We start from the raw sequence: 26,387 nt of genomic DNA on the forward strand, positions 1-26,387 counted from the left end.
TTGACAAAGACTCTATCTTTTTTTTAAAATATTTATTTAGTTATTTATTATTTTGTTTGCACCGGGTCTTAGTTGTGGCACGCAGGATCTTTTATTAGTTGCGGCATGAGTACTTCTTAGTTGCGGCATGCCTGCGGGATCTAGTTCCCTGACATGGGATCAAACCCCAGCCCCCTGCACTGGCAGCACAGAGTCTTACCCACTGGACCACCAGGGAAGTCTGGACGAAGACTGTATCTTTAACCAAACTGTAGTTAGGCTCCTCTGAGCCCTCTTCTTGACTAGGCCTCAACCCAGCCTTCTGCATCCTGCATAGAACAGCTTCAGCAAGAATCCTGCTAAGTCAGTTTAGCAAGAATCCCTCCGACCCTTGATATCTGATCACCCTCCATATCTGATCAAGTTCCCCAGCCCCCACTTTAGAGGTCTGTCTTTGGCCTGCCTTTAGCAAGGATCCTGTTAGGTCAGGTTAGCAAGAATCACCCTATCCTTGATGTTTCTTCGTAGTAATACTTCTGCCATCCACTGACCGTTCACTCTGCTGCTTGCCTATAACCCCCCACTTATCCTTGGGGTACTCCGAGTTGGGCTTGATCTCTCCCTCCCCTATTGTGGAACCCCTGCCCCAGTAGTCTTGAATACGTTTTCCTTACCATTTTAGCAAGTGTCAGAATCATTTTTTCTTCAACATGAATTAGTTCCTTTATCCTCACAAGGATCCTCTGAGGTCCGTAACTGTCTCCACTTTCACCGGAGAAGCAAGGAGGAGAGAGGGTGCCCTCTGGGATGAGACATCAGCTGTTGCCGCATCTGCAGTTTGTACCTGGACGTTCCCCCAAGCTCTCCTGGCTGCAGGTGGTCCCATCAGCCCACTTGCAGGGACTTCAACTCGGCGAGACATTGTGCCCCTTGCGACGCAAATCTGGATGTTCTCCAGCGGTGCCGGGAACTACCTGGGCAGTGGGGGGACTAAGCCGCTAGCAGCCGGACGCCGTCGCCTAGCAACCGGGCAACAGTCACGTGACCCAGCTCACGTGCCCATTTCCCCCCCCACCCCGGGGGGCGGTTGGAGCCGGGGCCGCGGGCGGGGCGGAGCCGGGCAAGTTCGTTTCCCGAGTTCGTAGACCAGGAGCCCACGCGGTTGTCGCGGAGGTTCCCTCCAGCTTGGTCGGGATGGAGCTGCCCGCCGTGAACCTGAAGGTGGAGATAGGCGGGGCGGGGGTGGCCCAGCCGCTGGCGGGTTGGCGGGCTGGCGGGCGGGCGCGGGCGCGGGGCGGGTCTCCCCGAGCGTGTTGGGCGTTTGCGCTTTTAAAGTAGGAGTTTAGAGGTGAGAGGACCGAGCGTTTGGGGAAAGAGGGGTGGTAGGGAGAGGGAGAACGTACAGAGTCCAGGTGAGAAGGAGGTGGGTGGATAGACCATAGCAAGGAGGGGGATACAGAAGGCCAGCAGGAAAGACCGAGAGGAAACTGGAGGAGGGAAGGGAGGGAAGAGGCCCCCTCTTCCCGGAGTCAGACCGGCCCAGCTGGGAGCGCCGGGCCCCTGAGGCTCGCTTTGGCCTGCGCGCCCAGAATTCCCCTGGGGAAAGAGGAAGGCACGGGGGGGAGGGGCCCACCGAGAGCCCGAGGGGGGACTTAGAGGCGGCACACCTCCCCTCCACCGAGAGAGGGGCTAAACCTTTCACCTGCACCTCAGACACCAACCTGGTAGCCTCCTTTGTTGGCAGCTGTGATCACGGACGAGTGGTTTTTCAAAGTTTATAAATTCAACGTCTTTATTTCGTAAACAGCACAGACACCAATAGAAGTTACTTAAAAGCAGAAAACGCCAACTTTGCGCATTTAGGGAAACGCTGGAGCTTCCTGGGGTGTCTTCATTTCCTGAGCCGTGTCCTCAGCTGTCAGGATGCCAGCGGCTGTTCTTTTTTTTCCTCCCCGCCCCACATGCCCAGTGCTTCTTGGCTCTGTTTGCCACTGAGAGGCTGAAGCCGTTAGCTTTGGTCAGGAAGGTATGAACCTTGCACCAAACCTGCCATTTTGGGTCTCAGTGCAGTTTCCTTTGAGACTAGTATCCAGGAATGCCCTTTTACTCACGCATGACAAAGAATTTAGCACCCGTGGTGTCTGGTACTGAAGGAATCTAAGAGATAGATGACTACAGAGCAATACGTTATCCATATTTGGATGATTAGACACCGTCTGTGCTGTGACTTCACATGGGAAGACGTCCCTTGATACTTTCCTTAATACTTGCTTCAGCAAACCTCCCCAAAGCTTTCAGTCAACGGCTAGGGGGAGAGATGGCTGCAACAAGGGAATGGACTTGGATTGAAGGTTTAGCTGGGAAGAAATTTACATGAGGGCAGCTGAGGTTTGTTGGTGTCAATACTCTGTTCCAGCCTGTGTGGGGTTAATGTTGACCGCCTTTTCTCTAATTAGAGATTTGCCTAAAATAATTGCTAAGAGGGAATGAAATGAGGGTCAGAGCCGCAGGAATTGAGAGGGGAGAGAGCCCGCATTTTGGGGGCATCTGTGGTGTGCCAGGTTATTTATTTAATCACATCAACCTTCTGAGATTTTTACAGATGAGCAAACTTCAGCTCAGACCAGGTAAGTAACTTGCCAAGGTCCCACAGAGATTTAGTGGCAGAGTCAGGATTTGAACCCATCAGGGTCAGACTTCAAAGCTGTGTCCTTTCCTGGCCACCAATTAGTTAGGACTGACTTCTGCCTTGACATTTTCTGTCCACGGGGGATGGGCTTAGTCTGTTTGGGGCTTTTTTTTGAGCAACTTCATGGGTGGGACAGGCCACACACGACCCCAGGTGTGAGCTGTGCTGGCTTTGGGTGCCCGGAATGAAATGTCTGGTCCTTCCCTTGACTTGGGAAATAAAACATCATCTCTCCGAGGGTCTTAGCTGATACCAATCAGAGACAACTAAGTGCTGGGAGGGCCTGAGCAGCTAGGGTTGCTAGGTAACATACAGGACCTCCAGTTGAATTTGAATTTCATATCGACAATGAATAATTTTTTAGTATAAGTATATCCCAGGCAATGTTTGGGACATTCTAGCAAATTATTCATTATCTGAAAGTAAAAACTAACTGGGAGCTCTGTGTTTTTGTCGTTAAACCTGGCCTCCCTGTGGAGAGAGCTGTTGATCCTTGTTCACTGCCGTCTGAGTGGGGTGTTCAGAGACCAGAGCCCCTTGGGAGCTGGGGAGATGCACCCCTGTGGCCCTGCACTACCCCCTCCCTTATTTCACACATTCCTTGGGCAGTGGCTCAATGCCTGCTTGTGCCCAGCCCAGCTGGAGTGGGCAGTGGTGCCAGGTGAGCAGAAGCAAGTGCCCCAGGCCCTCTGGGCAGTCGCTAACCCAGCCCCACCCGTGAGGCAAGTCCTGAGCTGGAGGAATGTCACTGTGACAAGCTTTGAAGGCACTAGGCTTGGGTTTGTGAGATCTTGGGAGAAAGGCCCTTTGGAGGAGGGTGCAGGGGGTAGTGTAGCATGAGGGTTAAGAACTCTGGAAGCTGACTGTATAATAGTAATGAGGATGGCCACGTCTGGGGGGCTGACTACCTGGCAGGCATTGCATTGAATGTTTCGCACATCCCTCCACCTCTCTGTAGCCACGCAACACACCCGTGAAGCATTATTGTCCCACTTTACAGAAGAGCAAGCAGCAGTTCTGAGAGCTCAGGTGACCGGCCCAAGGTCACACAGCTCTTAAGTCACAGAGCTGGGGTCCCATCCACATACTTGGCTGCAGTGCCCACACCCTTAACCACTGCCCACCTCTGCCTCTGCTCTCCGGCAGCCCTGAGTGCTGTCCCCTAGCCTCAGCCCTCGGGGGTCCCCGGGTATCTTGCTGCCTCATGCAACAGGCCACCGGGTGTTTGCACAGGACCAGGAAAATATATTCTGGGTGTTTTTGTTTTTGTTTGTTTATGGGTTTTTTTGGCCATGCCGTGCGGTTTGTGGGATCTTAGTTCCCTGACCAGGGATTGAACCCGCGCCCTCGGCAGTGAAAGTACACAGAGTCTTAACCACTGGACCGCCAGGGAATTCCCTCCATCCAGATTAATATAGAGAGTATATTTTTCCTGGGAATTCCCTGGCGGTCCAGTGGTTAGGGCTCAGCGCTTTCACTGCCCAGGGCACAGGTTCAATCCTGCAAGCTGAAAAAATACAAAACTGTATGGTGACCTCAGGTCTGTCTACCACCCGTCTGGGAAGTCCCACCCCCACCCCTGTGGGCCCTCTAGTGGCAAACGAAGGGTCTAAGTCCTGGTCCGCAGGACCCTGCGGTTTCCCCATTAGCCTTCTCAAGGTCAAACCTCCTCATTTCCATCTACCCTTCCCTTGCTCTTCCAGCACTGTGGATAGAGCACAGGCTTTGGGGCCAGACAGACTTCTGTCCAAAGCCAGACTCTGCTGCTTACTAGCTGTGTGACCTGGAGCAGATTTCTAAACCTCTCTGAGTATCAGTTTCCTCACCATAAAAAGAGCATAAAATTAGACCCTAACTTCTAGGGTGATAAGGGGAGGATCTAGTGGTCCAGGAGGTGGTGTAGCATCACATTTTTTTTTTTTTTTCTTTTTTGAGGTACGTGGGCCTCTCACTGTTGTGGCCTCTCCCGTTGCGGAGCACAGGCTCCGGACGCACAGGCTCAGCGGCCATGGCTCATGGGCCTAGCTGCTCCGCGGCATGTGGGATCTTCCCGGACCGGGGCACGAACCCGTACCCCCTGCATCGGCAGGCGGACTCCCAACCACTGCGCCACCAGGGAAGCCCCTTCCTCACATTTTTATTAGCAGGAAAACTCAGACCAGATAGACCTATTCTGAGATTTGCATCTGGGCTCTCTTGTTTATAAGCATTACCCTTTGGGCCAATTTACTTAGTCTCTCACAGCCTCAGTTTCTTCATAAGTAAAACAGGATTAACACTCTACGCCAGACCGTTGCAAGGATGACATGGGCCGAGTGTTCAGGGTAGTGTAGACACGTGACAGGCAGATCTTAATCAGTAGCAGGGGTTGATGTGGTTGACGCTGTTTCTGGATGCCTGTTCCACACAGTACTTACGGTTAGTAAGCGGGTGCATCCAGTGACCGTCAGATGCCTGTCTCTGCGGTTGAGGCACCCCCATGGGACACGTGGGTGCTGCCTCCATTTCACAGGGTAGGAACCCGGGGCTCAGACAGGGGGACGTGGCCCCTGGACCAGAACCCAGGTCTCCTGCCCCCAGTCCAGCATCCTACGACCCCCTGCTGCCTTGGCCCATTGGCCTTCCCCGTCCCCCAGTCTTCTGACACATGGGACACCAGCTGGGAAAGGGCGGGGCAGCCCCCCTGGGCCGAGTCTTTAGGAAGAGTCCAGGAGCTCAAGTCCGTTTCCTCCTACCCAGTCAGAACGGTCAGGCTGCCCAGGCCCATGCTCAGGCCCCTGCCTCCCTCATTCTCTATGGCAGTACCTGGGAATCCCCGGTACGCCCTTGGTTACCAGAAGCCTTCCCCAGAGCCAGCAGACAGTTCTTTTGTGCTGAGATGAGGGCTGTCAGGAAGGGCAGAGCCGGTTTGGCTGGGTTTCTTTTTCTTTTCTTTATTTTTATTGGCATATAGTTGATTTACAGTGTTGTGTTAGTTTCAGGTGTACAGCAAAGTGAATCAGTTATACATACACATATATCCACTCTTTTTTAGAATCTTGGCTGGGTTTCTTGTTGGAGCTTTCCTGCACGTTAGACCCCTCTGGGCCTGGGTGGGTGTGCCCTACCATTACAAAGATGGGGAAACTGAGGCAGAGGAGGCTTAGTCTTTGTGGGTTTCTTTTCCCAGGGCTGAAGAGAAGTGATCCACTAATGCTCCGTTTCCTAAATATTTAGAAAACAAAAGTGATGTCACACCGAGGGGATGTGTGTCTGCTAAAGATCTGCAGGATTTCCAGATTATACTCTGTTCCGCCCAAAAGAGAGGGCCTAGTTTTGGACCTTAGCAGGTGCTCACTCCGTATTACAAGCTTTTCTGGCTCCAGGAAAAACTTTATCCCGCAGGTTAAACAGAATGGTTTCCCCCACAGGCTTCCCTGGGTCTCAGCCTTTCCTCTTACCATGATAAAGCTGGGCTCTGCAGGCCAAGAGCACCCCTTTATTAAAGACCTGCAGTGTGCACAGTCTAGAGGTGGGAACCAGAGCACTTGGAAATGAAGACCGTTTCTGAAATAGAAGCCAAGGGAGGGATGGATTTGGTGTTGATTTTCAGGAGTGGCGATGTGGGCTGCCTCCCCTGCGGCTCCTTCCTTGGTGTCTTGTCTTAGTTAAAAACCCGACACCAGGACCACCGTGGACCACGTGTCATGGCCTCTGGCAGGTCCCTTCCCCTCTGTGGGCAGGGTTTCCTGTTAGACAGAGGGGGACAGTGTTTTGCTCTTAAGATAAAGATCAGAATTTCGCCCCACACTGTCCAGGCCCAGCCCTGCCCCACCCCCAGCCTCCTGTTCCTCCTCTCCACTCTCCTCTTCCACTCCAGCCACATGGGCTTCTTTTCCGTTTCCAGAATGTTCCATGCTCCTTTCTGCCACAGAGCCTTTGCAGGTGCTGTCCCTTCTGCTTGAAATGCTCTTCTTTCCCCTCTGCCCCTGGTTAACCCCTTCTCACCCCCTTTGCCCCTCAGAGAAGCCTCCTAAGCACCTCTCCCTTGATGCAGAGTGAGGTTCCTTTTCCTTTGCTGTAACTTCCTTTGCAGCAGGCTGTCTCATTGGAAATCCACACTCCTAAGGTGATTGGTTCACAGTGTCCCGCCCACCCCAGGTGTCAGGTCTGGGAGGGCAGCCTAGTGCTGCATCTACCTAGCTCGCCTTTGAATCCCCAGGGTGGAGGCCAAGCTGGTGCCAGCGATGCCGGCTTAAACTGTACACGTTTCAGAAACTTAGCACTGTTTGACCCCTCCTCTTCAGCCCCTGGGAAAAGAAGCCCTCGGAAGATTAGGCCTCCTCTGCCTCAGTTTCCCCACCTTTGTAACGAGAGGGCACATCTGCCCAGGCCCTGCGTCGGACAACACCTGGCTAAGTCATGTTTGAAACGTGGCTCTGCTGTGCAACCTGGGGCAAGTTGCTTACGTCTGAGCCTCAGTTTTCTCAACTGTAAAATGGGGGAAATTGTACCTCAGAGGATGGTAAGGATGAAATGCGTTCCTGTGCACAAAAATCTCAGTGTGCTGCCTGACGCATGGGAGGCACTCGGTAATAAACGAGGGAAGGTGATGGCAAAGATTCCTTCCAGAGTAGCCTTCTGTCATGTAGACTCAACTTTTTTGGAGTCTCAAGACCTGTGTAAAGTCAGGTGCATTGGTCCTTACAGAATTGTTCTAGTCCTCTGTAGCCAGAAGAGGGATTCTTTGGGCGCTGTGGACCATACTCTGGGCTTTGTTCACTTCACTGTGCGCTGGGGGTGAAGGTGGGGTATCCCGGGCGTCTGCCCCGGATGTCACCTGTCCCCCATGTGGAAAATGTCTGCGTCTGTCTCAAGCCCGAATAGCTCCTCTCCGCTGAAGGCCATGCATCCAGCGTGAAGGCAAGGAGCCCTGGTTCTGGAGTCAGACTTACAATTTCATTTGAGTTTTGCCATCAGTGGAATCACAATCAACTTAATTTACCTCTGAGCCTAGTTTTCTTGACTGTAAAATGGGACTGATTCTAGTATCTGCTCCAGAGGCTGTTGTGAGGCCCAGAGAAGGTCACGTGGGGCGCTGGGCCCAGGGCCTCGCATATCGCAGGTGTGCCATAAATGGTAACCCTTCTAGAAACGCAGCCAGAGCTCCTTGTTGCAGGTGGCTCCGTCTCCTTAGCCCCTTGCACCAGACCAGAAACCACTGCAGTCCTGGCCATCCGCCCTTGCCGTCTGGGCCCAGCATGCCGTCCCCGCCCCAGGCTCTTGGCTTCCCCTTCCCAACTTGACCGCTCAGTGCCGGGAGCAAACCCCCTCAAGGGCCCCCGCCGACCACCAGGCCCCACTGAAGCTCCCGACTTGGGGCTCCTGGCCTCCCGCAGCCTCAGCGCCACCCCTCCTCGGGGCTCTGGGTCCTGCATCCCTGCCTGTGCTTCCGGGTGTCCACTCTGGGACACCCCGCTCTCCCTCTCCTTTGCCTGGCTGGTCCCTGCGTCCCCTTTAGCACCAGCTCCGAGTTCCCTGCTTCTTTGGAAGCTCTAGCTGGCAGCTGCCCTGTCCTCCCCGTAGCATCTGTTCCTTCCTTCTTTGCTTGCTTTGCCATCAGGGCCCTTCTGATAACCAGGAATAGAGACCAGTTCCAGTAAAGAGGGCTGTCTTTGAGGAACATAGGGGGCAACAAACAGGGTGGGATAGTGCAGAACTCTAGAAAAAAGCCAGGGGGATTTCTTTTCTTAACAAATCATAGCGTGTTACCTTCCTGCAGGAAAGCCCTCAATGCACCTGGGCTGAAATCCACGCTCCTTGCCGGGGCCCTCAAGGCCCACCTCTCCCCTCTGGTCTTCTGCCACCGGGCTGCTCTCCCATTCCCTGGACGCACCCGGCATCACCCCGTCCCCACACGGCACCTCAGCTCCAATGTCCTTAGAAATCAGCCTCATTTGAGCTCCCCCCCACCCCCATTTCCCACTGAGGCTCCTCTGATTCCAGAACAGATTCCCAGGTTCCCCAAAGGAGCCTCCCGCCTTTGGAAGCAGGAAGGGCTGTGGGTGTCAGCTGCCCCGAGGGAGTGGGGAGGGCGACGTGGCAGCATCGCCTGGCCTGTGCTCTTCCTCCTTCTCTACCTTCTCTTCTGTCACCGTTGGTGTTTCATTTCAACAGACATTGCTGAAGGCCTCTTAGGTGCTAGGCGGGGGCTTCCGGTGTTTTCTGGCTCCAAAAGCTTTCTTGCCCAACCCCCTGCCACCATGGTGGTCACATTCACAGATCTCTCCTCCACCCACTCCCTCTTTTTTGTGTGCCACAGGCGATCCTCCTGGTTCACTGGCTGCTGACGATCTGGTGAGTGACTCTCTGAGTGTCCTGTTCTATGTCCACCTGTCTCCCAGGATCTGGGTCCATGTGTCTCCTTGGGGTCTTGTCCGTGTGTGTCCTGGGTCTGCATCCATGTGTCCACATCTCCCAGCCCGTTCCAAGACTAAATAGCACCTCTGTCAAGAGCATCATCAGCAAGCTCCCCATGTTCCAAGGATGTCAGAGGGGCAGGCAGTACCCAGAGGCCTTTGCCATCACTGCCCTAGGAGCTTCGAGCCCTCATCCTCAGGGAGGCAACAGCCCAGGGCAGTACCAACCGCTCAACCTTCCTCCAGACACTGCCCGAGCCCTTTGGGCTTGTCACCCCTCTGGTTCTTCCCCGAGGCCTTCCCATCTGGGGGGTCTGAGGTGCTGAAGCCTGGGGGCCGGTCTCTTATACTGTGCTGGGGTGGATGTCAGGTAGAGCTCTGTGTGTCTGTGACCTTGGGTGAGTCACTTAAACCCCCTAAGTCATTTTCTCACCTACAAAGTGAGAGCATTACTGACCCTCCCACTTGTCCTGTAAGGTCATCGGAAGGTGAAAGCGTAACTTCTGAAACTGTAAAACTGCTAACCTTTATTGAGGGTGTCCAGAGACCAGCTGCCAGGCTGGGTGCCTTCTGGGGCTTAGCTCAGCGGCTCAGCAAGTAGACGCCTGACACAGGGGTGAGGTCCCTTGCTTAGGGGTGGACCCTCACTCTCACTTCACACCCCCTGCCCAGAGACGGCAGACTCGGGATTCAGACTGACCCTGTTCAGGTCCTGGCTCTGCTATATTCCAGCCAGGTCACCTTGACCAAGTGACTCCACTTCTCGGGACCTTGGTTTCCATCTGTAAAATGGGTGCAAGGAATCACACCACTCAGGAGCTGTGAGGGAGAAGCGTGGCAATGCTCTGCTCACCGGACGCTGCCCAGGCCTGCACAAGGGAGGCCTGAGGACCTCAGGATTGATTTTCATCATTACCATCTGCTTTAGCTGTTGAGTTTCTGGGGAGATTTCTTTGCCACACCAAGACTGGAGACCATTGAGCTCACGTGTGCGTTTTGCAGTTGTGGAAGTGCAGTGCACACGTTAACGGGTATGAATAATGGGAACAGTGATCATCATGGTTAATGACCTCGAGGGGCAGAGTCAAAATCCAGATTTCTCAGTCTCGCTCCCCAAGATTTTGAGCTGGTGAGGCCTGCTTTCTCAAAACCAAAAAATGAGATTACTTATTCTGAGTAAGCCTCGTTGTGCCCTGCACTTAAGTGCTTTGCACATGTTTTCTGTATGGTACACTTCAGGGAATGCCATTTAAATTTATGAAGCACCCCACTGTGTGCTGCGGCCATCCAAGCCGAGTGAATACGGTGGATAAGAGCACAGCCTCTTGAGCCAGACTGCCTGGGTTTAAATCCCACCTCTGCCACTTAGCAGCTGTGTGACCTTCAGCAGTTACTTGACCTCTCTGTGCCTCTGTCTCCTCATCTGTAAAATGAGGATAGCAATAGTGCCTCCTTACTGGGTTCGTTAAGACAAATGCACATAAATGAGCGAATTTAAAGCACTTATAACTGTGCCAGATACTAGTAAGGGCCCTGGGTTAACTGTTATTTTCTTTGAGTTGACAAACAAGTAAACAGTTCAGTTATACCCTACAAAATAAAAGAGGGTGGGCATTGTGGTCGAAAGCGGTGAGGTGGTACTTGAAATGGGGCAGTCAGAGAAGGAGTCTCGGAGTTAACAGTTGAGGTGAGGCTAAAATGACAAAAAGGGACCGAGTGTTCAGGGTAGAGGGGACAGCAAGGCAATGAATGGGAGGTATAGGCTGGGCTGTGTCACCAGATCCCACAGGGCCCCATAGGCCATGGTCAAGAGCCTGAATTTTATTCCAAGAGAACTGTTGGAGAACTTTTAGCACAGTGACGTCCCCTGATTTACCTAACTGGTTGCTGTTTATGAATGGCCAGGAGGGGGCAGGAGCAGAAGTACGGAGACCAGTGGGGAGAGGCTAGTAGGAGAGGATGGTGGTTTGGACCCGGAGGGACGTGGCCAGATTCCGGATCCGTTTGGGAGGCAGAGTGGTGGAATGTGCTGACATTTCTGGAGCACGGGGGGTGGGAAGCAACAAGGCCGTAGACTGTGGTCTCTGCTCGTAGGGGCCCTGAGACCTGAGAGCCTTAGGAGGTGACCTGCGGGAGGGGTGGGCACCTGTGGGGCGGCCACCTCCTGACTTGACTCAGATGCCTCCTCCTCCCGCAGGGGCTGCATCGTGTTCCCGGGCGCCTACGCGTGGTCCAACTTCACCATCCTGGCCCTGGGCGTGTGGGCCGTCGCGCAGCGGGACTCCGTCGACGCCATAAGTATGGTGAGCTGGGGGAGAACTGGCTTGAGGGTGATTGTGGGCCTGGCTCCATCCAATCTCCTCTCCCTTCTTTTTTCCCCATTTTCCACTTTCTAGAGCCTGCTAAGTAAGCCCACCCAGGCTACCAGCCCATGTGCACCTTCACTAGTCTGGCCTGCTTCCCTGCCTGCCTGGCTCAGAGAGCCCGGAGTCTGCTCATTTTTTCCCCAAGAGGGCCATGGGGTGGGCTCTCACCGGTGTCCCAGACTGGCCCTTCCCCGAGGGCAGTGGGGCACGCGCCAGTAACCCACCTCTAGGGCCCTCTTAATAGGGAGGGATGTGGCCGGGAGGCCTGTGAAGAGGGAACTCCACCACCTTGTGAGGTCAGAGTGGACACGGTCTGGCTGAACTGTCCCACAGGGGAGCTTCCCGACACCCGCTCAGACCCAAATGGCTGTGAGCACCAGCACCGGCCTCTCGGGATGGCTGAGAAGGGATTCCTTTGGTGGTGAAGATGGAGCAAGTGAATTCTGAGGGGCCTTCCATCTCAGAGGCTCTGGACCCAAGTCTTGTACCTCGTCGTGGCCTCAGGATGAGAGGAGGTGGGGGAAGGTGCTCTGGCCCCGCATCCCTGCTTGCGGCCTCACAGCCCCCAGTCGGGCATCTCATCCACAGAGTCCTGCCTGCTGGCTTGATCTGTTCTCCAGCAAACCCCAAGGACACAGTAGGGCACAAGTGGAGCTTCCGGTCTGGTGTATATGGTGGGAGAGTGAGGGGGTGGGACGGGGCAGCGGGCTCGTAAACCCGGATGACACGTGGTCACCCCTGGGCCCTGCGCCCGGCCTGTCTTGCAGTTTCTGGGTGGCTTGGCGGTCACCATCTTCCTGGACATCATCCACATCAGCATCTTCTACCCAAGGGCCAGCCTCTCGGACACACAGCGCTTCAGCGCCGGCATGGCCATCGTCGGCGCACTCCTCAAGCCGGTCTCCTGCTGCTTCGTCTACCAAATGCACCGGGAGCGCGGGGGTGAGCGCCTCCTCCACACTGGTGAGGCCAGCGCCTCCAACCAGCTCCCCGACTCCCCTCTCGCTGGCCCAGGTGCTGGCATGCTGCCATCTCCCCACCTCTCCCCGGTCTCCACCTTCCACCCCCCAGCCCCGGCCCCAGGGAGCCAACCTTGCCCGCTGAGAGAAGGGCTCGAGGTGCAGGGCGGGGCTTGGCGTGGGCTCTGGGAGCCAGGCTGGACCGTGTGCAAGTTTCTGGTCTCTGCTGCAGGAGCCCAGGGGTCCCCCCGGCCGTCCCCACCTGGTATGACCTTTCCCTTGCACCAGGCTACAGTGCCAGGTCCCCCTGTCAGCTCAAACATGGGTGCAGCTTGGGGCGTGATCCAGTGCCCCAGGCAGCTCTGGGCAGTCTGTGGCCCGAGGCTTGTAGGCACCTGCAGGGCCAGCTTCCCCTCTCAGCTCCCTCCAGCCCCATCGCTGGAACCCCCCTCTCCTGCCACATACGGGGTCTGGGTGGCCAAGGGAGGGGTGGTGCTGGCCTAGGCCGTGGGGGCCCCGGCCAAAGCCAGCCCTGAACTGCAGGTGCTTTCCCTTAGCCCAGACCCGCTGTCCGCTCCCACGGCCTCTCTGAGCTGTACGCCTTCTCGTGGTGGCCCTTCTCCTGCCCTCTCTGATGCACATTCTCACCTCCTTTCTCTGTCTCTGAGAGAAGTGGAGAGAGGTGTGGTCTTCCACCCTTCACTTCTGAGAAGAGAGGCCCAGAGTGGCCCGTGACCCGCTGGGAGAGCTGCTGGGCTAAGGGCAGGAATGGCCCGGGGCCGCCCGCCCTGGGCAACCTCAGTACCGCCCAGGCCTGCCCAGGGGCGGGGAGGAGCCAGTGACGTTCCTCCATTAGACAGATGAAGAAACTGAGGCCCAGGGCCCTTGGGGCCGGTTCGGGAGCACAGGACAGATGTGCAGAGTGCAGATGGGAGTGAGGGGTGTGGCACTGAGAGCCCTACAGCCTGCCTTGCACCCTCTGGGCTCTGCAACTGTGCCAGCTCTGGGGCCTTCTGGACAGTCACGCTGTGTCCGCTCTGTCTGGGAGAGGAGCCGGAGGGGAGCCCGTGGGCCCAGGGCTGGGCGTCCCTTGGCCAGATTCCTGAGCGTGTGCTGCTCAGAGAACCACTGAGGCATAATGGCTAAGAGCCCTGTCTTTGGGGTCGTGCTGCTTAGGTTTGAATCCTGGTGTCCTCTGCTTCAAGCTTTGTAATCTCAGGCGGGTCAGTTTATCTCTTTGACCCTCAGTTTCCTCATCTGTAAAGTGGGGACAATAAAAAACCTGCTCTGTAGGGTTACAGGAGGACTGACTAAATAATATATGCTAAAGGCTTGGTGCCTGGGGCTGCTGCCACTGTCACTGCCGGGTGCTGGGATGCCCAGCTCTGGCCTTTCTGGTCGAGGGGTAGGGGGATGTTGGTTTGGCCTTGTGGAATGTCCTAAGTCTTCACCCTTCATTTTTTCTTTCCCCCCATCTCCCCCACCCCCTAGCTTTCCTTGGAGCTTCACAGGAGCACAGTGCCTACCAGACGATTGACTCTCCAGAAGCCTCTGACGACCTGGAGAGCAGGGCTCACGTCCCCCAAGGATACTGAAGCCAGCCCTGCTGCACCTGGCCCCAGCCTAGGGGCCAGTTTGACAAACGGGGTGGGAGGCGTGGGAGGGGGCTACATCACCTTCTTGGTGCCTTAGATGTCATCCTTGGGGCGCTCCCGTCCCCCCACCTTTCTCAGAACTGATGGGGGATGTGTCCTCCGGTTCCCCATCTCAGGGCTTGCCTGAATCAAGTGCCCTGAGAGGCCAGGAGCCCCTGTGCACACCTGTCCCAAACTCCTCGAGGCCTCTCCTCCCTTCCAGGTATCCCACTGGTGCCAGGCTGGGGACTGTGGTCGCTTTTGTCACCTCCACCCTTAGCTGCTCCGTGCAGGCCCTGGGTCGAGCCGTGCCTGAGCCTGGCGGGGTCAGGCCTCTAAGAGCCAGTGATGCCCCTACCCTGCGCCTCTCCCGAAGTTGGCCAAGCCCTCCCGCAGGAGCTCTGAGAGCTTCTGGTCACACTCAGCCCCTGGAGTGCAGGGGTGAGGACCCCCGGCTTCTCACTGCCTAGTCACTTGGGGCCCAGGACCCCGTCACTGGAGGCTGGTGGTGTCTGCAGCCTCAGAGATCCACCACAGCCTCCAGCGGCCCTCCTCAGAGCCACGGCATTAAAGTTCAGGGAATCCTCTAGCTGAGTGTGTCTTGAGCCACGTTTAATCTCCCGTCCGGGCTGGAGCCTGGACTTACCATTCCTGGGAAGATTCCAGCGAATCCCCAGGGCACCAGGCCTTAGGTGCCCGTTCTCTTGCGGCAGGAGGAAGCAGGGGCTCACAACCAGCTGGGCCTGCTCTGTGCTCAGCTCCAGCCCAGCTGAGGCCCCAGCAGAGGAGGGCACTGTTCATTGCGGCAAATGGGTGTCCATTTCTCCGAATTCAGATAGCTCAGGTATTGGTTTCAATCCTGCCCTGCCCCTGACTGTGTGCCCCTCAGACCCCCGTGTCTTCTGGAGGAGGGCTAATGCCTGCCCAGAGAGTGATGACGCGGCTGAAATGTACGGTGCCTGGCCCTCGGGACGGCTCCCTGCATGACGGCGAGGTTGTCGGGGTGGGGGGCTGTTCCTTGATCCCATGATGATGTTGGGTCAGTAGGCCAGGGGCAGTTGGCTCCTGGCAGACCCTGTGTCTTGGCCTTAGAGCAGACGGGGACACCAGTCCAGAAGCTCCAAGGATCCCATGGCCAGGGCCCTACCCCACTCCCACTGGGATGGCATTGATCACTGGACCCCAGGTATCTGGGCTCTTTCAGGCCATTGTGGCTCGTCCCTGGCACAAAGAGGTCAAGGCCTGGTGCACAGTCCCCTCCCCCCATTCTTCTGTATCCATCCATCCAAAGAAGCTGAGTGCCTGCCACATGCTGTGCAGGGGCCTGGAGCTACAGGGGTGAACTCAGGTCCTGCTCTACGGGGGAAGAGGCATTAGGAGTCCTCTGTCCGGAGGCGAGAGCCCTGAAAGAAGGAACATGGGCCTCCAGGGAAGGGGCTTGTGCTCTGGGGCCAAGGGATGCTGGGTGGCTGAAGCTGTGGAAAACTGGGAACAGCCTCATAGACAGGGGCGGGCAGATAAGCCGTGGTCCGTTCATTCTAAGGAATACTGTTCAGCCGTTCAAATGAATAAACCAGGCCTATTTCGTTTTTTTTGTTGTTGTTCTTTTTTGTTTTTTGTTTTTTGTTTTGCGGTACGTGGGCCTCTCACTGCTGTGGCCTCTCCCGTTGCAGAGCACAGGCTCCGGACACACAGGCTCAGCGGCCATGGCTCACGGGCCCAGCCGCTCCGCAGCATGTGGGATCTTCCCGGACCGGGGCACGAACCCGCGTCCCCTGCATCGGCAGGCGGACTCTCAACCTCTGCGCCACCAGGGAAGCCCAACCAGGCCTGTTTCTATCAATGTTGGTTCCCCCCGAACGTTGGTTGCAGAATGGCACACGTGATATGAGAGTGTTAGTGTGAATTTTAAAACCTCTCAGCAATACCCTGTATTGTTTGTGGCGTATATGTGGTAAGATGTAAAAGCATCAGCTAGAAGGACCCATGTCAAGTGCATGGCTATGGCCTTGGGTAGGGGACAGGAGGCTAACACTCAAGTTCCAGTTCTCTTGCTTATACCAGTTCCTGGCACATGGGAGGCTTGCAGCGTATATACTCCTGTATCTGGATCCTGAGCATGTCAGATTTCTCAAGGAAGGAAGAGGCGGGTGGTGGGGGTGGTTACAGATAGGAGAGGCTGTGTCAAACAGAGGGGGAGTATATTCAGAGACCCCAGTTCCTTATAGTCCCAGGGCCCCACGTTGAGCGGATCTTTGGGGAGAGGGCAGAGCAGGGCCCCTGTCTGAGGTGGAGCTCCCCAGGAGCAGACCCTGAAGGAAGCGTGCGATGTGTTGCAAAACAGGGGAGCTGGGCTTTCTTGGTCATCTGCCAAAGCTACTCCAGGGTTGGGGGACATTGACTTAAACTTTCAGGCTGCTTTGGCTCCCTGACCATGCGGGCAAGTTGGCCCCAGGAAGCCAAGGGCCATCCTGCAAGGAGAGGCCATCAGAGGCACATGGGAACAGTGAGGGACACTAGGGTGGCTGCCCCTTTCCACCCAGCAGGTCTCATAAGGGAGAGTGTCTAACGTTCATTCAACAAGCAGTCAAGAGTCGATGGGAGCTGGGCAGTGTCCTAGATGCTGGGTATACCCCAGTGAGGGGAAAAAGCCCCCAGTACCTGGGAGATTCCATTTTGCTTGGGAGGTTTTAGGCAGGGCACAGCTCGGAGGAAGGCCTGAGCGGGCGTGTGCCTGCCCAGTCTGGGGGCACGGTCAGGAGGCCAGCGTGGCTGCAGCCAAGGATGGGAAGAAGGAATGAGGTCAGGGAGGCAGCAGGGGCCAGATGGGTCAGAAGGTCATTTCAAGGACTTTGAATGTGAGACGGGAGCTGCTGGAGGGCTTTGGGCAGAGTCGGACGTGGTCTGACTTACATTCTAAAAGGACAGTGTTGGATGGAGAGGTGGAGGTGGTGACGAGTGGTCAGGGCAAGCAGAGCACCGGGCACCGGTTGTCAATCCAGGGGAGTCCTCCAGGCACTTCTGCCCACGGCAGCTTGGTATTGGAGGCGCCAAGGAAAACATCAGACGCTCAAACACTGATGGACGGCGCTGGACTCACGCTGAGAAGAGACAGCAAGATCAGCTTCAGTAGTGGCATCAGTCTCCCGGGGGCCAGCGGGTCTCTCCCGGCAGCTGACAGGCAGTGTGCTTGTGCTCGGCCCTCTCATGGCGCAGGGGAAAGACCCCATCCCCTCCCCGAAGAGGACAGATAGAGCAGTGGGGTTGGCCGGGTGCCATATGACACACAGGCTTAAGCAGAACAAAAGAGCACACACTGGGCCTGAAACAGGGAAAGATGCTCCCACACCAGGCACCAAGCTCGGCAAGGCTGTGTGGGCTCTTTGTCTCTTGGTGAGGAAGTGTCCCAGGCCAAGCGGGGTGGAAAGGCCACGTGACGGAGATTACCTCTCCCAACATGGCAGCTCTTGGATCTGTTTCGAAGGCAGAGCAGCAGGCTTCACTCATGGACTGGATGTAGGAGAAAAAGAGGAGATCAAGATTGCAAGGTTTGGGGCTCCCCTGGTGGCGCAGTGGTTGAGAATCCGCCTGCCGATGCAGGGGACGCGGGTTCGAGCCTTGGTCTGGGAAGATCCCACATGCTGCGGAGCAACTGGGCCCGTGAGCCACAACTACTGAGCCTGCGCGTCTGGAGCCTGTGCTCCGCAACGAGAGAGGCCACGACAGTGAGAGGCCTGCGCATCGCGATGAAGAATGGCCCCCACTCACCGCAACTAGAGAAAGCCCTCGTGCAGAAATGAAGACCCAACAGCCATAAATAATAAATAAATAAAAATTAAAAAAACAAAAAGGTTTGGGGCTCAAGCAACTGGAGGCTGGAGCTGCCACTCACCAAGAGGAGACAGGGAGGTCAGGTTTGGGGCAATGATGCATGTGGCCCCCTTTGCCTGGCAGAGCAATAAAGCTATACTTTTCTACTTGACCCAAAACTGTCTCCGAGATTTGACTTGGCCCCGGTGCACAGTAGCTGAGTTTTCAGCATGAGCAAGGCCAGGAACTCAAGTCTCCAGTGGGCCGCACTTGAGGTAACGGGGCTTTCCAGCCAGACATTCTCATTACCGTGTTCTTTTTATTTATTCATTTATTTTTTTGGCCGCACCGTGTGGCTTGCGAGATCTTAGTTCCCCAACCAGGGATCCAACCAGGGCCCACAGCAGTGAAAGCACCAAGTCGTGACCACTGGACCGCCAGGGAATTCCCCCACATTCTCTTTAAAAGGCCAGTTTCTAAAGGGATTTGGAAAGCGTCCATATTTTAGTCTATAGGGTTTTCTCACATTCTAGAAACTGTCAACCACAGGAGGCAAGTTCCTCTTGTCTCTGGTCTCCTGCTGGCCAGGGCTAAAGTCATTTATCTTGTCTGCAAATCTTGTATCTCTTGTCTTCACAAAACTGAGCCTTCCAGATGAAGGAGCCAGAGGAGTTGCCCTGGGAAGGTCAGTGTCTTTTCCCCTTGGCCAAAACTAGACCAGAGCAGGGGCCCACCAGGCACGTCTTCAGAGTCTCCAAGTCAGCCTGGAAATTCCAACTCTCCAAACCAGCTCTGGAGCCAGCGAGTCTTGGTTTTAATCCTAAATGCAGCCTCTGACTGGTGGTGTGAGTGACTGGATGGTCTCAACTTCACTGAGCCTCAGTTAGATAAATAATACACCTCATTGCCTGTGTTAATTATTCAGAGGGAGGGATGGCCAATGTAGGGAGGAAAAAGTTTTTCTCAACCCTCCTAGGGTCCCTGGCTGGGTCTGAAAATTAAATGGACAGTTTTTTGTTTTTTGGGTTTTTTTGGCTGTACTTTCGGGATCTTAGTTCCCTGACCGGGGATAGAACCCCCGCTCTTGGCAGTGAAAATGCAGAGTCCTAACAACTGGACCTCCAGGGAAGTCCCTAAACTGACAGAGATTAACAGAAAAGCATACAAAGTTTTTGAATTTTTATGTATACAAGAGAATGGAGACCCAAAGAAGTGACCAGAGCAGGAAGCTTTTAGACAAAGAAAAACAAGAAATTTGTGAAGAGTTGACAAGACAAAGGTGTTTGGGCTTGGGGTTGTAAATGGTAAAGAAGTAACTAGGAAGATAAGGGTTTAACAAGGTTTTTACAAATTTTTTGGCCAGAAATTCCCTGTCTCTGGTGATAAGAATGTCTTCTTTCCTCCTGATACAGGGGGGTTCCTTGCACATGGGAGTTTTATGACCTGTTTCAGGGAAGAAGGGCAGGGCGGGGGGTGGGGGGAAGGTCAGAGGGACCTTCCTGCTTCTGCTGCTTTCTCAAAAACTCCTTCAGGGGCTTCCCTGGTGGCGCAGTGGTTAAGAATCCGCCTGCCAGTGCAGGGGACACAGGTTCGAGCCCTGGTCCGGGAAGATCCCACATGCCATGGAGCAACTAAGCCCGTGCGCCACAACTACTGAGCCTGCGCTCTAGAGCCTGCGTGCCACAACTACTGAAGCTCGCACACCTAGAGCCCATGCTCCGCAACAAGAGAAGCCACCGCAGTGAGAAGCCCATGCACCTCAACAAAGAGTAGCCCCCGCTCGCCGCAACTAGAGAAAGTGCATGTGCAGCAGCGAAGACCCACGGCAGCCAAAAATAACTTAATTAATTAATAGTTTTTAAGAAACTCCTTCAGCTTAAAATATTCAATACGCCAAGGTGCCATATTTGGGGATAGCATGTCTGACCATTTATCTATTTGTTTATTATTAATTCTATAAACATTTATTGAATGCGTCCTACGAGTTTTCAAAAGATTGAAAAAATTGTCAGGAGACAGAGGTCAACAGATTGTTATAAAACATTATATCGGAGATCTAAACTCAGAATCACAGATTGGAACTTGAAGGGAGCTCAGAGCTCCCCAGACCAGCGATTTGCAAAGTCTGTTTTATTTCAAACACTTTGTTCAAAAGACATCTTACCCAGTATATGAAACAGAGCTAGTCTGACAGAGCTCACCAGCCTCACCCCATTACCACTGCCACTCTAAGGTAGGGTCCCTGGAGCACAATATGAAAACTGGTCCCCTAGATCCTCCTTATTCCGCAGCTGGGGACACAGCCCAGAAAGAGGAGACCTGGACAGGGCACATGGAAACCTCTTGATTTTAGAGGCAGAGTGTGACAGTGTGGAGGCTGGGATGCCAGGTAGAGCTTCAAAGGAAATAAATAGAACTTCTACAAATGAAAAACACAGTGACTGAAGTTAGAAAGTCAATGGATAGGTTAATTCATAGAAGAGATCCACCAGAGGAGAGAATCGGTAGCCTTGAAGATAGATGTGAAGGAATTACTCAGAATTCAGCAAAAACAGACAGAAAGTAGGAGAAGAGGGCTTCCCTGGTGGCGCAGTGGTTGAGAGTCCGCCTGCCGATGCAGGGGACACGGGTTCGTGCCCCGGTCCGGGAGGATCCCACATGCCGTGGAGCGGCTGGGCCCATGAGCCATGGCCGCTGAGCCTGCTCGTCCAGAGCCTGTGCTCCACAACGGGAGAGGCCACAGCAGTGAGAGGCCCGCATACCGCAAAAAAAAAAAAAAGAAAGTAGGAGAAGAAACAAAGGATAGAGTCAGAAGGTCCTATATAAATATAGTCAGAGTTTCTGAGGGAGACAGTGGGAGAGAGGCAACATCCAAAGATATAACGGTGGAGAATTTCCAAAACGGAAAGACACCAAGCCCCAGATCCAGGGAGTCAAACAATCTCCAAACAGAATACATAAGAGGAAACCCACATTTACAGTCATCATAATGGAACTTTGTTCACTCACTGATGTATCTTCAGCACCTAGAACAGTGCTGGCACCCAGTAAGTGCTTTATAAAAGTTATGGAATGAATAGATGAATGAAAACAGCAGAACACCAAAGACAAACACTAAGATCCCAAAAGCAGTTAGACAGAAAAGTTATTGTCCTAAACGGAATGACAATTGTCGACTGAAAAAAAAAAAAGCACAACCTAAAAGTTGAGAATTATGTTTTATTTCACAGACAAAACTGAGAACTAAAACTCAGGACACAGCCTCTCAGATAGCTCTGAGGGACTGCTTCGACAAGGTGAGGGGGGAACCAGGATATAAAGGAGTTTTTGCAACAAAGACCAGGTACTGGGAACATCAAAAGATCACCAAAAATTAAAGAAAAGCAGACATCTCAGGTTAATGAATTTAGCGCTTTTCTATGTATGGGAATATGCAAAAGTCTGGGCCCCTTTGATATGCACCTCAGCTATCTGGGGCCAGTATCACGTGCTTTCTCATCCTGAGTCTCCTCAGGGCGCACCTTTGGGGGCAGCTGTAATGTGGTGGCTTGATGGCTGCAGCATTCTTTGTTTACTGGTATGGCAGGCAACATTTTTTCCTTCACACAATTATACTGGCAGCTGATGTCTCAACAATAACAATAGGAGTCAGAAGACAGAGGAATGGTATCTTTAAAGTGGTGAAAAAAATTACTGTCAATCTAAATTGTGTACTAATGAGTTAGCTTTCAGGATGAAATACATGTTCAGAGGAACACCAGTGGGGGTGATCACCAACAGACCTTCCCTACCAAAATGTATAAGAACCTTTTTGTGGAAGAAGGAAATTTTTCTTTAAGGAAGATCTGACACGCATGAAGGAAATAGTAAACATGTGGTTTAGTGTTCGAGACAATAATAATCTATGTCAGGAGGAGCTGACCAGACACAGTGTTACAAAGTCCATTTTTGTCTGGAAGGAAGGTAAATACTGGATTAACTTTACACTTTGTTGAATTAAATATACATATTAAAATGTCTTGGATGGGGCTTCCCTGGTGGTGCAGTGGTTGAGAGTCCGCCTGCTGATGCAGGGGACACGGGTTCGTGCCCCGGTGCAGGAAGATCCCACATGCCGCGGAGCGGCTGGGCCCGTGAGCCATGGCCGCTGAGCCTGCGCGTCCGGAGCCTGTGCTCCGCAACGGGAGAGGCCACAACAGTGAGAGGCCCACGTACTGCAAAAAAAAAAAAAAAAAAAAAAAAATGTCTTGGATGCCTACTGAAAGAAGAGAAATAAAATGTGTAATTTCCAAAACAATGGTGGGGAAAAAAATGAGGAAAAAGAAAACCTTGGTCAATTCTAAAAAAAGGCAAGAAAGGAGAAAAAAACCTGAAGTTTGACCATTAGCAAGCACAAAAATAAGATGGTTTATATAAATATATCATAATCATACATTTGTAAATGACTTTTTAAAAACTTCCAGCCACATTGTGTTTTAAGAGACGCACCTAAAATATACAGACACAGGAAGGCTGAAAATAAATCAATGAAAAAGTTAAGCCAGGCAAATAAGGACTGAAATAGAGCTGGTATAGCTAAATTCATATCAGAGCGACTTGACTCTAAGGCAAAAAGTATTACTAGACATAAAAGGGGACTTAAGAGGAAGTAATAATCATCCCCTCCTTCAAGAATTGCTTTAGAGTTTAAAGGCTCTTTGGCATTTATTTATTAAGCGTCTGATTCTCCCATCAAACCCATGAGATAGTACAGTAGGTGTCACCACTTCCCTTTTACAGAGGAGGAGCCTGTGGTTCAGAGAATTTAGGGACTTGCCTGAGGTCACACGGCAAGGGAACTGATCTTGATCACAGGTCTTCTGGCTCCAGGCCCAGTGCTCTCCCTGTTTAGAAAAGAGAAAACGTAAAGTAAAGAGCAGGTCAGGTCTGGGTGGGGAACAGCATGGGCAAAGAGGTTTGGCAGGTAGAAAATGCCCGGAGAAAAGTATGATTGCGCCAAGGACACAGCGCGGAGGGGAGTGGGTAGTCCAGCCCGTTTCAGAGGGAGCCGAAGGCAGGCAGAGTTCTGTCTTGCACGTGGAGAAGTTTGCACGATGCCCACCTGCCTTGCCCCCGGGCACACCGCGTGGGGCCAGAACCCGAGGACCGCGAGCTTCACCCACCCCCCGGCCACGCGCATCCCCGAGCGCGCACGCGCACAGACCCGCGCCGCCAAGCTCTCAGATCGCGTGGAGGCGCAGGGGGCACCCTCCATGCGGCAGCCCCGCACTCGGCAGGCGCGATCTTTGATGTCCCCACCCCACCTCCCCCGCCTCCACCTGCCTGGATCTTAGCCGTCCCGCCTGAGATCCCCTCCAGGTTCAAATTTGACTGGGTGAAGGTGGACCAGAGGAAGATAGAGGCGTGGGAGGGCAGGTCCAGGAGGGCAGAAAACTGAGTCCTGGTGGGAAGAGAAGAGAGACTCTTATCACCTTAACTGGACGAGGATGAGGGTGGAGTGGCGGGGGGCAGACAGGGTGGGGGTTGAAGAGCAGATCGATGGGCCGATGAGCCCAGGCGTGGGATGAAGGGAGTTAGGGGTAGGAAGGGATACTGCGGATTGAGCTGTCTCAAATCTCCTTTGGAAAGAGGTGGGGTTCGGGGCGGTCCTGGTTAGGAGCATGCGCTGCGGAGTTAGCCCCCGGGGTAGCCCTCTGCCACTGCTGACCGGCTATAAGGCCTTGGGCTGGGCAGGTAGTCTCTTTTTTTATTTTATTTTATTTTTTACATCTTTATCGGAGTATAATTGCTTTACAATGGTGTGTTAGTTTCTGCTTTATAACAAAGTGAATCAGTTATACATATACATATGTTCCCGTATCTCTTCCCTCTTGCGTCTCCCTCCTTCCAGTGGCGCAATCGGTTAGCGCGCGGTACTTATATAGCAGGTAGTCTCTTTAAGCTCATCTCTAAAACGAGCAGCCTACTTCTTAGGGCTGCGGTGTAGGTTAAATGACAGGGCGCATCCTAAAGGCTGCATGATGCTTAGCCCGATCCAGTCACTCCTTTAACACAATGTTTAAGCCCCTACTGTGTGCCACATACTATTTATTCTATGTGCTGTGAATACAGCAGGGAAAAAAAGAGACAGTGGCTCATAGTCCACTGCAGAGAGAACAGCAAATTTCTGCAGTCTGTCAGGTGGTGATAAGTCATGGAGAAAAATCATGCAGGGTAAAAAGAGGCGGGAGTGGTGGGTGTGGGTGTGGGCAGAGTGGTCAGGGAGGGGCTCCCTGGGACGTTTGAGCAGGATTGGAAGGAAGGAGGGAGAGAGGGCGAGAGGGTTCTGGGAGGAGGGGACAGCAAGTGCAAAGGCCCTGAGGTGGGAACATGCACAGCATTTTGGAAGAACGGTGAGGAGGCTAGTGTGTTCAGAGCAGAGAGAGCAAGGGGAGGGAGGAGAGGGGGAGGGTGGGTTAGGTAAGGGTGGGGAGCAGATAGCATAGAGCAGGGGTCAGCCAACTTTCTTAAAGGCCAGAGGGTAAATGTGTGCAGCCATAGACAAGCATAACCAAAGAGATGAGGCTGTGTGCCGACGTCACTGTGTACATAATAATAAGGTCTCTGAGAGAGGGCTTCGAAGCCTTGGTTGAGGATTGAGTGGGTTGGGGAGTCTTTGCGGGTGTTTGAGGTGAGTCAGGACACACCCTGATCTCAGTGTTCACAGGGCCACTCTGCCCTCTGTTGGGAGGAGGCTGTCGGATGTGGGGACAGAGGGCAGAAGAGGGGAGACCAGTTAGGAGGCAAGAGGAGGGGGTGGCTTGACCCAGGGAGGTGAGGATGAGGTGGTGAGCTGGGGCAGATTCTGGGTGTCTCTGGAAGGTGGAACAGATGGGATTAGCTGATGGGCTGCACGTGATGGGAGGGAGGAAGGAGTCAGGATGTCCAGAAGAGCGGGATGGGAGTCTGCATGAGAAACATCTGAAGCTGAGGTCACCTGGGGTGCGAGCATCAGGGAAGTAGGGGTCCCAGGGATGAGCCCGGAGAACAGGAACCAGCAGAGGAGGCTGGAAAGAGCGGGCAGGCAGGAGGGAGGGAGGGATACTGAGAGGTGGCAGCCTGGAGTCAGGGAGGCAGGGGCTCCGAGGAGGCTGAGTGATCACTGTCCTGCCGCCTTTGCTGCCTCAAGAAAACTGAGGGCTGGGACTTCCCCAGCGGTCCAGTGGTCAGGACCCTGCGCTTTCACTGCCGAGGGCCCGGGTTCGATCCCTGGTCGGGGAACTAAGATCCTGCAACAAGCCAAAGGCTGAGAAATAGCCAGGGGCTTGGCACTGCAGAGGTCACCTGGAGGAAAGGCTCTTTGGGGTGAGGGGAGCCCAACTGCACTGAGGTCAGCAGAGATAGAGGTGGGGGAGGAATTGGGATTTGGGGGTGATGAGAAGGGGAGAAATGGCCTGAGTCCTTCCTGGAGGCTCAAGAGAGGAGTGGGGGTTTTTTTTGGTGTGTGTTTTTTTTTAAATTTATTTATTATTTATTTTTGGTTGCATTGGGTCTTCGTTGCTGTGCTTTCTCTAGTTGCGGTGAGCAGAGGCCACTCTTCACCGCGGTGCGCGGTCTTATTACGGTGGCCTCTCTTCTTGCGGAGCACGGACTCTAGGTGCATAGGCTTCAGTAGTTGTGGCACGTGGGCTCAGTAGCCGTGGCTCATGGGCTCCAGAGCGCAGGCTCAGTAGTTGTGGCGCAAGGGCTTAGTTGCTCCGCGGCACGTGGGATCTTCCTGGACCAGGGCTCGAAACTGTGTCCCCTGCATTGGCAGGCGGGTTCCCAACCACTGCACCACCAGGGAAGCCCTTGCTTTTTGTTTTTAAAGATGGAAAAAAATAACCACTTGTTGAAGTGCTGATGTGAATGAATCCATCAGGCAAGAGGAAGTGTTGACGATGGGGGAAGTGACTTTGGGAGCAGAGACAGGGCCCGGACACATCATAGCCTGTGTCCCGCCCCCGCCGCTCTGTGCCCTGGTGGGCTTGGGGGGCTGAGTCAGCTGTGGGGATCGAGGGTTCTTTTCCTGATTCACAGAATGGGACCTCGGAGGCCGGTGGTGGCCCTGGGTGCTGGCCTTGGGCAGGGGAGACGGGATGACCCCCAGGGCACAGAGGAGGGTCAGCCTGGGGGGTGGGACCACACAGGATGGGGGAGGGGGTGGGAGAGGCTATGGACACGAAGCTGGTGAGCAGGGACCCTTGTGGCTCTTCTTTTCTGATGGCCCTCTTTGGTGGGTGAAATAGGAACAAGGTCTGCTGCAGGGGATGAGAGGAGAAGAGGCAACGGAGGCTTGAGGATAGCAGAGAAAGTGTGAAATAGCTTCTAGAGGGTGGGGAGGAGGGGACTAGAGTCTGATTCTCCAGCAGCCTTGGGGGCCTGCTTGAGATTGAAGGTGGTAATTTCGGAGCGAGGCCACCAGTGCAGTTGTAGGGTTTCCCTTTAGTCACTTTAACCTATGTCATGATTTTGCTGCGTGAGCGGCAGAGAGAGGGAGCCGGGGTGTGCAAGGGGGATGGTCATAACGCCGG

General features: G+C 54.0%; 1 protein-coding gene across 3 annotated transcripts; it reads left to right on the forward strand.

Moving 5' to 3' along the window:
• Window positions 1-1,078: 1,078 nt before the first annotated feature.
• Window positions 1,079-15,616, forward strand: AGTRAP (angiotensin II receptor associated protein). Of its 3 annotated transcripts, none has more exons than XM_060088976.1 (5): window positions 1,079-1,200; window positions 8,970-9,004; window positions 11,264-11,369; window positions 12,200-12,395; window positions 13,883-15,616. In XM_060088976.1, the coding sequence occupies exons 1-5, from the start codon at window positions 1,174-1,176 to the stop codon at window positions 13,984-13,986; spliced, it is 468 nt and encodes a 155-aa protein (XP_059944959.1). In that variant the 5' UTR covers window positions 1,079-1,173; the 3' UTR covers window positions 13,987-15,616. The 3 variants fall into 3 exon arrangements, with proteins under 3 accessions (XP_059944959.1, XP_059944961.1, XP_059944960.1); XM_060088978.1 differs by having other exon boundaries at window positions 12,200-12,374; XM_060088977.1 differs by lacking the exon at window positions 1,079-1,200 and adding an exon at window positions 2,157-2,367.
• The last annotated feature ends 10,771 nt before the right edge of the window (window positions 15,617-26,387 follow it).

The sequence above is a fragment of the Mesoplodon densirostris genome, chromosome 2, assembly GCF_025265405.1.
Source record: "Mesoplodon densirostris isolate mMesDen1 chromosome 2, mMesDen1 primary haplotype, whole genome shotgun sequence".
NCBI lineage: Eukaryota > Metazoa > Chordata > Mammalia > Artiodactyla > Ziphiidae > Mesoplodon > Mesoplodon densirostris.